At 45.6% G+C, this 13,067-nt stretch overlaps 1 protein-coding gene and 1 pseudogene across 1 annotated transcript; both read right to left on the bottom strand.

The window, feature by feature from the left end:
- Positions 1 to 5,943: 5,943 nt before the first annotated feature.
- LOC141920066 (diacylglycerol O-acyltransferase 2-like) lies at positions 5,944 to 8,310 on the bottom strand. Its single transcript, XM_074816751.1, has 4 exons — positions 8,292 to 8,310; positions 7,812 to 8,013; positions 7,053 to 7,255; positions 5,944 to 6,232 (listed from the first exon to the last, which is right to left on the bottom strand). The coding sequence occupies exons 1-4, from the start codon at positions 8,308 to 8,310 to the stop codon at positions 6,078 to 6,080; spliced, it is 579 nt and encodes a 192-aa protein (XP_074672852.1). The 3' UTR covers positions 5,944 to 6,077.
- A 13-nt stretch (positions 8,311 to 8,323) lies between these two features.
- Positions 8,324 to 9,985, bottom strand: LOC141920067 (uncharacterized; annotated as a pseudogene).
- Between the last annotated feature and the right edge of the window lie 3,082 nt (positions 9,986 to 13,067).

Here is a 13,067-nt window from a genome sequence, read left to right on the forward strand (position 1 = left end):
AAAAAATGTTGAAAACATGTGCTCAAGTTATACCACATTAGACTCCAAGGGAGGTTTATTAATTTGAAAGTAAATTGGCCATATTTTGCACTTCACCATTGCTGTCAGCTGCATAAATGATTTTTTTATTTGATTTCATTAATATATCATAAGTTTCCTGCGTGTCCCAATATAGATAAACCTTACCTCAAATAGAGAGACTTCATCGTGTTTTTGACACATCATCAAGTGGTTCTGGTCACATTATGTGCACAGAGGAGATCCCCTTTCAGTAGAAGACATCTTCAAGTCAGCTCACAACCATTAGACAATTTCCACGGAGGAGACGGAAGGGGATTCCCGGTGCTTTGGAGTACAAATGATGCTTAGAATATCTATTATTATCCTGGTGCTAGGAAGAGCTATTATTTTCATGGAAAAAACTTCCTTCTTGGACTCAAATCTTTATTTTAAATATGTATTTTAAATGTGATAGGGAAACAAAATATATTTTAAATGAGATACAGTCATGAAGGAGAAGAACAGCACTGTCTCAGAGCAAGGTCATCCCCATATCAACCTTTACAAACCAGCTTTACTCCCATACCGACTAGGCTGTACAAGAAGTCATTGGCAATTTTAGTAATTTCTTTAGGCACCGAGTGTCTTTTTGCTGCACGGACTTTCACGTTTGGCACCTGGGCTCTTCCCCTGCCAGTGTCTTCACAGCTCAATTGCAAAATATGGAGTAACAGCCCACAAAACAAACCTGGCTTCTGTGAAAACGCTTATTGCTTTAAACCATATTGCTTTAAAACCACGTGTGTATTATTTCTCTAAAGCCTTCAATATACTGAAACATTGTGGTCTGGGGGGAAGGGTGTTGTTTGTTTTGCTGGTTTTTCTGGGTAGCTTGAGAAACGTGTTGGTAGACTGGAGTCATCCAACCAGGCTGATCTCAAATCCACTGAAGTCAACAGATTACAGCATCTTTGGTGGATTTTTGATCAAGCTTATGGTGAGGGTTTACAAAAAAAAAAACCCTCATCAAGTCATGCTGGCTTGGGATGAGGTTTGCCAAATGGTCAAGACACCATGATGCAACTCTGCTCAGCGATGAATACTGTACCTGAATTAGCTCAGACCCACTTTTTCTAAACCTTTTCTCACCAACCTGTGATGGAGTCAGTCTGTTCCAACCTTCTTAATTATCCTAGAAAGTTTTTCTTTAATAGCAAATCCCTTTTTTTTTTTTTTTCCTGCTGCCTTAAAAATCTATTGTTACTTGCCTTATTTTCAGGGAATGATGAATTCCTGGATCTAAGATACTGGCAAACTTCAGGGAAATTTCACTCAGTTTTGCTACAGGAATCTCACCCACTGGTTATAGTGTAACCTGAGTATGTGAACCTGGATTTTTTTATTTGGAAAAGATATTTCAGCATGTTTACTTCTACGAGAGGGTTGCCAATTAGTTTAGAAGTTGTTTGAATTAGCCTGTTGAAAAATGCAAACAAAAACTTATTGTCCAAAAGAACTGGAGGGGGGTCAAGTGGCAGGGGGTTGTAAAAACTGCCTTCAGAAGGATGTTATTACCTCATCACTGTGGCCATAAAGAAAAGCTTTTACCAGGAAAAAGTTTAACAAGTTCAATAAATGTTCAAAGAACCTCACAAAAGCTTTTCGGTTTGGAAACAACATGAGCTATTTCTCGATGCATTATGTTTTGAGTGCGGTAAATGAGAACTGCTGCCACGCGAGGTCGTGCTGTGATCTTCCCAGGTTTCATAAGCGAGGCAGAATCAGGCCAAGATAGTTTGGAATGAGGATGTTTTAAAAGGCCTCCTGGAAATGACCTTTGGGACTAAAGCCATGAGCCCGCAGTGTGCTTACTCAGGGTCATGTCTGCATTAAACACGGGAGGTTTTGGCTTTGTGGGGACTATAGATGAGCTTCGAGTGAGGGAGTGCTTGCATCCTGATTAAAGTGGCAAGGTGCTCTTTTGCCCTCTGAATTGGTGTTGCAATAGTTGGGAAAATGTTTCAGATCAGATATAAAACCAAAACCCCAAGTCATTAAATGTGCTCTAGAACGGAAGATGCTGTAAATATACATGATTACTGAACATGCTTTGTAAGTGAACAGAGGCGGCTGAACCAATTTATTTGACTATACAGACAATTAACATGTCCTGAGCTAAAAGGCAGAGGAGGAAAAAAAAAGGAGGATTAATCAGCTTGGGATAAGGAACTGTATTTTCCAAGTTTTTTTTCCCAGAGTTTTCAGTTGGTTATAGGAGAAGGCTACATCACCAAACTGTTTGCTTTGGGATTACTCCAGATATAATTGTTACAGGCCTGAGTTTTTGTAACACAGTGTTGATCTTTCTGGGGACTGTCTTAGGGGTGTGCTGAATCTCTCTTTCTCTGCTTTCTCTGCCGTTGATGTTGCTTCTTGGACTGTCAGTAACATGTCTACATCTTCCGTGTTGTATTTTTTTAATTATAGAAGTTGGAAAAAAATTTAGAAAATCTGTTATAAGATCATACACTGAGCTGAAGTGTTAGCCTCTGATAGCCTAAGTGTATGGCACAGAACTAGCTCAAATATTGTTTTCCCTTGGGATCATTATTTTTTAACATAAAGTTTCAGTGTATCTAACTTCAAAGGAAGACAAGCCATTGCTCTGGAGAAGGAACTGACAACAAGCAACTTCTTTGCTCTGAAAGTAATTCTACAACCTCAGATCAGCCACCGAAGCATCTTTTATGTCAGAAAAATGTAATCAGTTACAGCTTTCTGCTTGATCACAAGACACTGAGTCTGCCCAGGACCATCCACACCAAAGCAGCTCAGTGACCATTTAGCACATGGGGTCCACCACACCCACCCACCTCAACGTGGTCATCACCAGTCACTCACTCTCGCTGGATATTACGTTGAAAGCCCATGTAAATCAACCAGAAGATGTTTTCTCCTTTCAGTGGACCGTGTATCAAGGCCAAAGGCTGGTGGTTCACCACTGAATAAGCACTGGGTCTGCAAGATGCTGCAAGAACTGTCTTCCAAGCAAGATGCAAAAATCCAAAGCCCCTGTATAGGTATGGCCATGAAATATCCCCTGTCACATTGCCAGAAGTCCCTGAAGGAAATTTATCTCTGAATTCTGCTTGACTTAAAGTCTCTCCCTTTACTGCATCTGCATTTTCATCTTGCAGAGGTGGTATTGTGATTTCCTCACTTAATCTGATGTGTAATGGTTGTGCTTTCCACCCCAGAAGTGGTTGCATTTCACCAATAGGCAAAATAAATCATTCTATGGAATATTTATAGAGTTCTTTAAGGCCCTTTGAATGGGAAGCCTCTGCAGGAAGATCCGTTAATGAATATGAAATCTAAGCATACGTAAGGAGAAAATAAAATCAATATACACATTGGCTGGGAAGCCTCCCCAGGACAGCATTTGTACCACAACGTTGTACTCTCATCAGCTATAGGCACCTCCAGGACAATATAGCAGCATTATACCAAACAGTCAAGACTTCCTTGATCTTTGACTTATTAGGTGTCGTTTGTAGGTCATAACATTTTGACTGACTCTTCACCAATGAAAGCTGTACATCCATTTAGAAAGAATTTGTTGGAAGGGACATCCAGGCCCTCTGATGTGACAAGGAGGGAGAATGGATGGGTACTATGGTTGCTGCTGCTATACAACCTATTTGGATAAGATATCTGTCATCCACTACCTCCAACTGGTCATACAGGAGAGCTATATGCTACTCCCTAACCCTCCTGTCAGTTCATTGAACAAGACGTGTCTCAAGATATTTAGCAGAGCAGTCAGGGGTAAACCTGTGATCAGGATGGTGGTCGATGTCTTCATGCTCTGTTGGCTTTATAGGCTTGAGGTGGAAAAGCTCATCTGACAGTAGAGAAAATGGGCAACAGCTGGACAGCAGCTATCGGTGTCTATGGCAAACTCTAGTCAGAGAACTTAATATTTGGAGAACTGAGGTAGTTTCCCCAGAACTCATGCTCTCAGGGTGGGAGAATAGAAATAAATGTCAGTCCAGCTCTTTCTGATGCCAAACTTGGAGAAGGTTATTAGGCAGCAATGTTTGTATTAAGGAATCCACAGTAAGAGTCATTTTGGGATGCCACACAATGGGAATATGAGATCTTGGCAGAGAAGCTAATATTTGGCTTGGTCAAACACAACAGGAGGGCCATCCTGCACTCTGTAACCTCAATCAAATCACAACAGAAAGTGTAGAGCAAAGCCAGGAACTATTTCGGTAAAAACTCCCAATGTGTTATCAGCTAGCAAGGGTAGATTAGATCTGAGAGAAACAGGGAACTGGTGAATGATCAGACCATGGACAGACTTCAAATTCCTTCCAGACTTCTCTTACAGCCTTTTATAACCTGTTAAAACATCCTCACCCCTAAGTCCTGCAGCCCAGAAGATAGCCACAGAGCAGAGTAGAAAAAGCTCCACATTGGTATTTTTCTCCCCACTTTTTCAGCTGCAAAAGGTGGTCCCTTGAACCCCTGGAAGAAGTAGGCAAGAAATTGCCCATTTTTCTGATGGTGTGTATTTTCCTTTAGAGGGAAAAACTTCATTTGACTGAGCTGTTGCCAAATAGCACCGTTTTCCTGACGATCATTTTACAGCATGAAGCTTAGAAGGACTTGCACTGTAGAAATTAATGTTATTCCATGTGGTACTGCTGCTTGGGCTAAACTGACAAAATATTTATCCAGAGGGTAATGCATCCATTTCTGCTCTGTGCCTCTTCCTCCTACAAGGTCGTTCCAGTCTGGGTTAGCGGTTTCTCGGCATTGCTACCTGGCATTTCCCCAAAAACACTTTTTTTTTTTTTTTTTTTTTTTAATTCTTATCATGGAGTTACTGACAGGCACCTCACGAGGGCAGCATGTCCTCTTATTTTTTTTTCCATTTCTTTCATTCGACCCTGCTCTGCTTCCAGACTGAATCAAAAAAAGCTGTGTACACACTACAAATGGCATTATTCTGCTTATACTACTTTAATTAACGAGGGCCTTAAAGCAAGCAGGTGACATCTCACCTCACGACATGCTGATGCTAGAGAAAATACTGCTGCCCTGCTTCACAGAGAGAGAAAAAGCAGCAAGTAAACCTATGCAACATGCTCAGGATGCCCTATGGCTGGCAGTCGAGGAAGGAATAAATCATTGCAGGTGGCCTGCTTTTTCCATAAATTTAGTCATTTACCCTTTTGTTCCAGTTCTGTTTGCCAAAGGGAGAGCTCTGATTTGAGGCAAAGAGGACAAAATAGGACAGAAACTATGTAAATACATCAGGAAGAAGAGGCGACAGTAGAAAGTCCCCTCTTCCAGCCTGTAAGGGGGCACAAACAGGTACAAGAACAGGTCGAAAGACCCCAAACTACTTTCCTTGTTTTTAGCAGGCAAATTTGTGAGACAAATGCCAGCAGGAAGGGAAGCGAAATGCATCTGTCAGGAAGGGGCAAATAAAAGAATGCAGGAAGACTGAAATCTGAAAAGGTTGATACAGCCCAGTGCAGAGACAAGGACAGATTTATCAGGACTCTTGCAGGTATAATGAGAAAAGTTAGGAGGACGGGGAGGTCTTAAAGCACGAGAGATGTCCAAATGCACTTATATGAAGCTAAACAACAGCAGAGGAAGGGGAGGCTGCTGAGCTAAAGGGAAGACAGGGCCACAGGCAAGCAAAGATGACCATTTCTCAAAACGGACTGCAAGAACAGCTTTATCAGGCTGTCCCCATCCAACATCAGGGAGGGTTCTTAAACGATCCCAAGAGCGAGATGAAGACGCAAACGAGGTCAGATGCCGCACAAACCTTGTAAGCTTTATTTCATGAAACAACAGATAAGAGCGACAGGACAGAAGGAAGAAGAAAGGAAAAGTCAGGATACCTAAGCAAGCAAGTGGTCTAGCAATACTTTAAACACTTCCTTGGAGAGACACATACACCCACACATGCTTTCAAGTACACGATGACAGCTTGGACTCCTGGAGAAGATGAGTCAATTCCGAGAGAAGGAGGTGCTGCTGAGCCAGTCCCTTCAGTTGACTTCCAAGACCTCAGTCTCTGGCAGGCCAAATTTGCTCTTATACTTGTCAAACAGTTTGATCAGGGAGTCCACGTATATGCTGTGGTAGAAGTCCACTTCCCTCTGGGACGGGTTATCGATTTTAGGGATGGTGATGGGCTCCCCAACTGATAAAAAGAGGGAAAGATCCACATGTTAGGGTGAACGCTCCAGTACAGCCTGGAGATTTATCCTCCATGGCCACAGGCAGTTCAGCACATCCACCCCGGCATAGCACAGCTTGCCATTATAGCAGGTTTGCCTCATTCTGGCTCATTCTTGCCTCACTCTGGGCTCTGAAGCAAAACTGTCCCACCGCCAGGACCCTCATCCCATCTGCAGCAACACTCAGATCCGGTTTAGCTACACAAATGCCAGCAGTGCAGAGCCTCTACTGTGCAAGGGGGTTGGGAAGTCCCACTTGCTTCTGTTTACAGAGTGATAAACCCCTCCTCGCTTAACAGGAACCAAGACTAAAAGCTGCACTTCTTGTGTATTCCCCTGCACACACTGACAAAGCAAAAGCAGCATTTTTTTTTTCTCTCCCTCAAAGCCTTGCTGCTTTGGGTTGGAAAGACTTAAAGGGAAATTTTAGCGGTGGCTTTAAGATTCAGCTGTCAGACAGCATCACACTACCAGTCCTAGGAGTGTGGAGGGGCCTGCTGCCTCTCACTTAGCCATCCAAGACCAGAGAAGGGAGCAGCTACAGCACTTTTTCCTCCATAGAGCTCACTTGCAAAACTGGCTGGCAGTAGAGCATGATCAGAGGCTTGTGGCCCATGGAAACTATTCCAGCTCAGTCTCAGCTGTGCTAGAAGGTTTTATATAGAAGGGAAAACAGAGTTTTACAGTCAAGACTCCAAGACCAAGCTAGAGCAGGGCTATGGCATAGGCTCAAGTATGCCACTACCTAGAGAAGCACCCAGCGTGTTTATACCAAGACCTTACCAACAGTAGTGATGGGCTTGGAGTAAGGTAACAGCCCCCAGCTGTTGGAGGAGAAGAGGCCACGGCCATGAAAGATACATGGAGCAAAGCCAATGTGCTTCTGAAACTTCTTCTGAACCCATCTTCCCCAGGAACCCTCCTCGAAGATCACCTGCTCGTACACTTCATTCTCACCAAAGGAGTAGACAGGAACCAAGTCCGCTCTAGAAAGATGGGAAGATGTTAGCACCCCGCATCCCTGGTCTGCAGTCAATACTACAGCATCACACTCGCTGCCCTGGACTCTTGCAGGCTGCACATTTGCCAGAGCTTTGTTTTCAGCACACAGTACTGACATCAGTCAGCCAAACTTGACACGATCTAGCAGACACTTTAAGGCATGCAAGAGAACTGTACTGGCCACGGGCCCATGAAACGCTACTCAGTCAGGCCATGAACGTGCTTCCCTCTATTCTCATCTCTGATTTTGGTGGACATCCCATTTCAGACACACGGCATCCCTGGAGATCACGGGCTGCACAGGGGATGCCCCATGCAGGTGATCGACACCTGCCTCTCCCGGGCACCTTCCTACCCTGTCCCCTGCTCAGGGGCAGAAGCCAGAGGACAGGCCCCTGTCGCTGGTGCTCTGGGCATACATCCACACTACACAGCAAGGCTGCAGAAGGGAGAATCCATCCAAGACATCAGCTGCTTCAGGGGAGGAGAGCACCTTTCCTGTGTTAGCAGCACTGCTCTAGTACTGAGGCTGTCTCTTACCCGTGCCGTAGAGCCAGTTTCACAAATCCTTTCCGGTGTCTCAGTGTCACAGAGTTCTTCCCTGGGGTGCAGTTCAGGGACTCCGCTGCCCCTCCGACCACGATGATGATGGCGTTGCCACTGCCGTTCTTGGACAAGATGTAGTCTATGCTGTCGCGGTTCACAGGACATATACCTGCATGTCCAGCAAACAGACACAAGGCTCAAGCTGCAAGATTAAGATCACCCTGAAAACACCACTTGCCATACTTGTACCAAAAACTCTGTGCCTTGATTGCAACTGGACTTGTCCAGCTTCCCTGTGGTCAGAGAGGCTTGGGCGTGGTTTTGGGCAACCTGTTCCTCAACTAAACAAGCAGTTAACAGACCTGGACAGCACTAGACTTGGTCACAGACAAGTTCCACCAGCAGCAGCTCAAAAAGCTGCCCTTAACACAAAAGACTTCAGCAAGCATTTTCTTCTGTGCTTAAAACATTTGCCTTTGGCATCACAAGACATCCTCCCTCCAAGTTCAGGTTGCAGCAGAAGCTGGTTTACCCTTATTGGGGCAGCAAAGCTCTTGTGTTAGTTTGATGGTTGGAGCGTTTGGGCAGAATGCTGTGATCTTTGGGCATCCATTTACTCCCCAGCGATTGTTAACACTGGTCACTGCATCACATAGCTGCTCAGCCCAACCTGATTTGTGTGGCTTAAGGAAGCACTTTAACAAGCCGTTTGTCCTTTGCCCTGACCATTTCTGCACAAGTTGTTCTAATTTTTGAGTCGGGAGTCCATCCACCAGGTCCCTGGGAATGCCTTCATGAAGCCCTGGCTGCCACAGTCCCTGTTGAGTTAGGGGCCTCTCTCTCCCAGAATTCTGACCTCGGGGTGACTCCAAGCCTTGGCGCTTCCTCATGGGTGGTTGTCGCCCACTAACTTGCTCTGTAGCCCGTATGACCCTGGTTTCAGTCCTTTGGGAAAATCCACCAACGGGGCCATATTTTCTCCCAAAATTTATCAATTCCTGGGCTATCTCTCCCCATGTCCATACTTTTCTCCCTCGCCGCCGATGGTCAGGAGTCACTATCCCCTCCAGAGCGGCCGTAATTCTTTCTCCGTTGGGGGTGTTTTGAATCAGGTAGCTGAACCTCAGTGGGTTTCAGGGAGTCGGGAAGTCCCCGTATCAGGGGAGCCATCCTTTCTGGGTCCACAGGCATCATCACTGGGGAGCCCTGCTTGGGTTTGCACTCCCAATAATACATCATCTGGAGACACACTGACTTCTGCACACTTTCTACTAACTGATCCACCATACCTGCTATGGCGAGGGGATCCCCCCTCTCCAAGGGGTTCAGCCCTCTGGCCCAATACGCAGCTCTCTGAATCCATGACCATGGGGCTCAGCAACCACCAGTAGTTAGAAACACACCCGGGCCCCAATATCCTTCTGCTTCTTCTTCTGACAACAAGATTCCATCCCCTCCTGACAGAGACACTCTCCACACATACTCTGTCTCAAATTTCTTTGCAGTCCTTGCAAAATCTTTTCTCAACTTTGCTAATTCAGTTGCTGTAAATGGGACCTCTTTGGTGATAACCTGAGGACGGTTAGCGCTATTGTCCTCATACATGTACTCTGTTTTAACTGGTGGATACATATGGGGGAGGTTTTCTATGTTTTCTTTTGCCTTCTGCAAATCTCCTTGGGGGTAAATTTGCTGCATCCCCTTCTCTGAAAGCTTTACTTCTACCTCCACCAGTCTATCCGCCTCCCTCAAAAGTTGATTCCTCAATTCCTCCTTTAAGATTATATTTTGGTTCCTTTCCTCCTCTAGCAATTGTTTACGTTCTTTTAATTGTTCTTGCAGAGTCTGTATGACCATCTGCAGGGAGTCTGTTACAGTATCAGCTTGACAAGACTTCTGCTTTCTCTCTTCCACCGCAGCTGCCAGACTCACTCCTAACACTGCACAAATTATAGATTTCCTTTCCCTCTCCTAACCTTAAATTCCTTCTGCAATACTCTTATCCTATCCACCACACTCTATGGTTGAAACCAGTGGTTTCTCACCCAATCTTGTCCCTGGAGTGAGGGGCGAGATCGGTGCGCCTTCAAAAGATCATGTAATTTATCTATCCCTTCAACCCGTGAGGGCACAGAGTCACAAGCCTCGGCTGCCTTCTGGGCGGCCATTCTTTTCCTTTTCCCTAACACAAAAGGGGTTATCGTCCTGAGAGTGTCACACCTTAGTATCCAAGTTCCCCCTTTTCTCTCTCAGCAGGTCTCTTCCTCTTTCGGGGATTTTTCTAAAGCAATACTCATTTTTCTTCCAAGCAGAACAACAGCCCCTCAGTTACACAGTATTCTACTCCTTACGTCCCTAAGAGGTAAACGCCTAACGTTATTCAATCGAAAAATTGGAGTGGTCGTCTCGGAGAGGCAGCACGTAAAGTTACAAAGCACAGGGTTCGACTCCTTACATCTCCGAGAAGTAAACACTTTTACAATCACTAACAGGCGGAGTAGTCGTCTTACGGATACAACACTTCAAGGGCTCATCTGATTGCAATACTCAGAGGTTCCCACTTAATTTCAGCAAGGCTGTGGGGCACTCTCACTTTGGGGGATCCTGTCCGTGATGCCAATTTAAAATGTCCCCATCCAATATTGGGGACGGTTCTTAAATGATCCCAAGAGCGAGATGAAGATGCAAACAAGGTCAGATGCCACACAAACCTTGTAAGCTTTATTTCACGAAATAACAGATAAGAGTGACAGGACAGAAGGAAGAAGAAAGGAAAAGTCTGAATACCTAAGCAAGCAACAAAAGAGATGCAGCAAGAGCAGTTACCACCACCACGAGTCTAGCGGCATCTGGCTAGGTTCCGGTGCAGGAGATGGGGAAAAAGCTCGGCAGGTGAAAGTGAGAAAGCTCGGCCAGCGAGGGAGAGAAAGCAAGAGAAAAACTTCAGCAGGCGAGAGCTTGGGAAGGCGATAAAGTGAAGTGAAAAATTACAGCAGAAAGCAGCACGCAGCCCCCTCTATCCAGTCCCCACCAGCAGTTCGCACGTTACCACAGAGCTCATTTCATATCCCGCCCCGTGTTCCCCCACGTGCCCATGCCCAGATGCCCACAGTGCTTGTACCGAAGGGGGGGTCGGCCATGGACGCCTTCAGCCTCCGCACGTCCCCCTCGTCCCCCGGCCCTGCGCGCACCCGCAGCCTTTCTAGCTCCGGGCTGATTTCATCCTCCCAGCAATGAGATGTCAAGGCCCGGCCTAGGAAATGGCATGTGGTGCTGAACCAGACAGCTGCCATCTTACACCGCCCTGCGGCTCGGGGGGGTAATGGCATAACAGCAATGCCGAGACAAAATGGCTGACACAGCCCCTCACACCACCCCATGGCTCAATATTGCTGTCTTCTGGGGGCACAAAAGACAGAAAAAGAGAGAGAGAAAGGGTGGAAACAGCATGCAACACAGTAACAAACAATTTCTCCGGCAAATTTTCAGTCAATAAAGATACTGTTAACAGTATCTTTAACAAATACGAATATTTTCAGACCCGGGCTCTTACCTTGGGCACAAGATGAGATCAAAGGAAAATTTCTCTTTTATAGAGTGGTGATAAATAAGTAGAAAAGAACAATATTCCGTGTCAATCTCCTGTTAGATCTTGATTAATAGGACTTCAGCACAGGCAAGAGATTTGGGCAGAGCTGATCTGACCTTGCAATATGGACAATTAGAGGACATGCATTAGTGCAGGTCTTTGCAGGAGTAGATCTTTATTTGAAGTAACTCCCTCCCTCCTCTGCTTTAGGGGCATTTGCAAGCAGCAGCTGTGCTTTGATATAAGACTTGATAATTGAAAACATTGCTTGGAAAAAGCTCCGCAAGAACTGACCTCCACCAGTTTGTGCTAAGGGTGGTTTCTAGGGTCTTGTCTGGTCACAAACTGTCAAAAATGGTTTGGGCAGAGTATTCATGGCTTTTCTTGCCACGCATTTCCAGACTGGAAACCCAGCCTTAACTTTTGCTAGCAGAAAACAGAGAACCAAACCAGTTCTATCAGGGGTGAGGAAAAGGGGAAGTGAACAACACAGCAGGTTTATCTTCTGGAACAGGACTTTCAAACTCCCCTGGTCAAGCCTGAAAAGGGCAAAGAGTACATTTGGCTTTCACCTTGAAGGGCAGCAGTGCCAGCCTGTGAAAGTCAGCCAGCACTGACAGACCACTTCCATAGCTCATAGGCCAGCCCCAGTCCCACAGGCAAGAGGTTAAACCCTCACTTGTTGCTAAAAGAACCCACAGGAACTTTACAGCAACCTGTGCTATTGCTGGAGCATGTTGCACCGCCAGTGGTAGAAGGCCGAGGGCTCTGAGAGGAGCTGGAAGGGCTTCCTCAGCTGAGGACCAGAGATGCAGTCCAGCTCTTTGCGTGCTAGGCAGCAACAAAATCCAAAGTAGTTTGCTGAAAGGAGCACCAGGGCATGAACTTTATCTGCTCAGTAAAGGAGGTCCATAGATGGAGGCTGCCTTAGTTCCTTATACACCAACAGGCAAAAACCCACCCTAAGCCCACAGAGATTTGCTCAGCCTGTCCTGGGTGTCCCATGCAGGGACAATGCAGAGCAGTGTGGGTCTGCTTTTGTACCGACAGACCAGTTCTCTCCCCAGCAAAGCCAAGGCACAGCTGCAGCCACACAAACAATTGCTGGAACATGAACCCAGCCACATACCACTGCAACACCAACGAGACCAAAGCAGCCCACTATTTTTGCCCAAGTTTATTTCTAGAAATTTGTACAAAAATTGATACTCCATAATACAATAGTCTATCAAATATGACAGATGAACATTTGTCTGTAGAGGCAAGATTCCAGGGATGTGAAGTACCATCATCTTGCGTGGAAGAAAGGCACGTTTTGGAGCTCAAAATACACTCAACTGAACCATGAAAAGGCAGGTCAGACATGCAAGTAGTGCAATGTTTCAGGTTTACACATAAAACACATTGTACTCTGAAGAAATCTCACTACAAGCAGCCTTAACATCCACGTAAACATTTTAGAAACACCTAAAAAGCCACTCACTTATCCTATGGGTGAAAAGGCTACTCCTTTACATTCCCTGGACGGAATATTTAAAAGCCATCTTTGGGCAGAAGTTAGTCCTAGCTTTCCCCAAATGCCTTTGTGATTCAAAACACTTCCATGAATAGTCCCACTGCATTTACCCCTACAGGCTACCCTACGGGTCTGCAACACCGGG

The sequence above is a fragment of the Strix aluco genome, chromosome 2, assembly GCF_031877795.1.
Source record: "Strix aluco isolate bStrAlu1 chromosome 2, bStrAlu1.hap1, whole genome shotgun sequence".
In the NCBI taxonomy this organism is placed as follows: domain Eukaryota; kingdom Metazoa; phylum Chordata; class Aves; order Strigiformes; family Strigidae; genus Strix; species Strix aluco.

Excerpts from the sequence above, each read along its gene's own strand:
- LOC141920066 (XM_074816751.1), bottom strand. Across the intron at positions 7,256-7,811 it reads AAACTGGCTCTACGGCACGG|AGCGGACTTGGTTCCTGTCT; the intron begins GTAAGAGACAGC and ends CCATCTTTCTAG. Across the intron at positions 6,233-7,052 it reads CAAGCCCATCACTACTGTTG|TTGGGGAGCCCATCACCATC; the intron begins GTAAGGTCTTGG and ends TCTTTTTATCAG.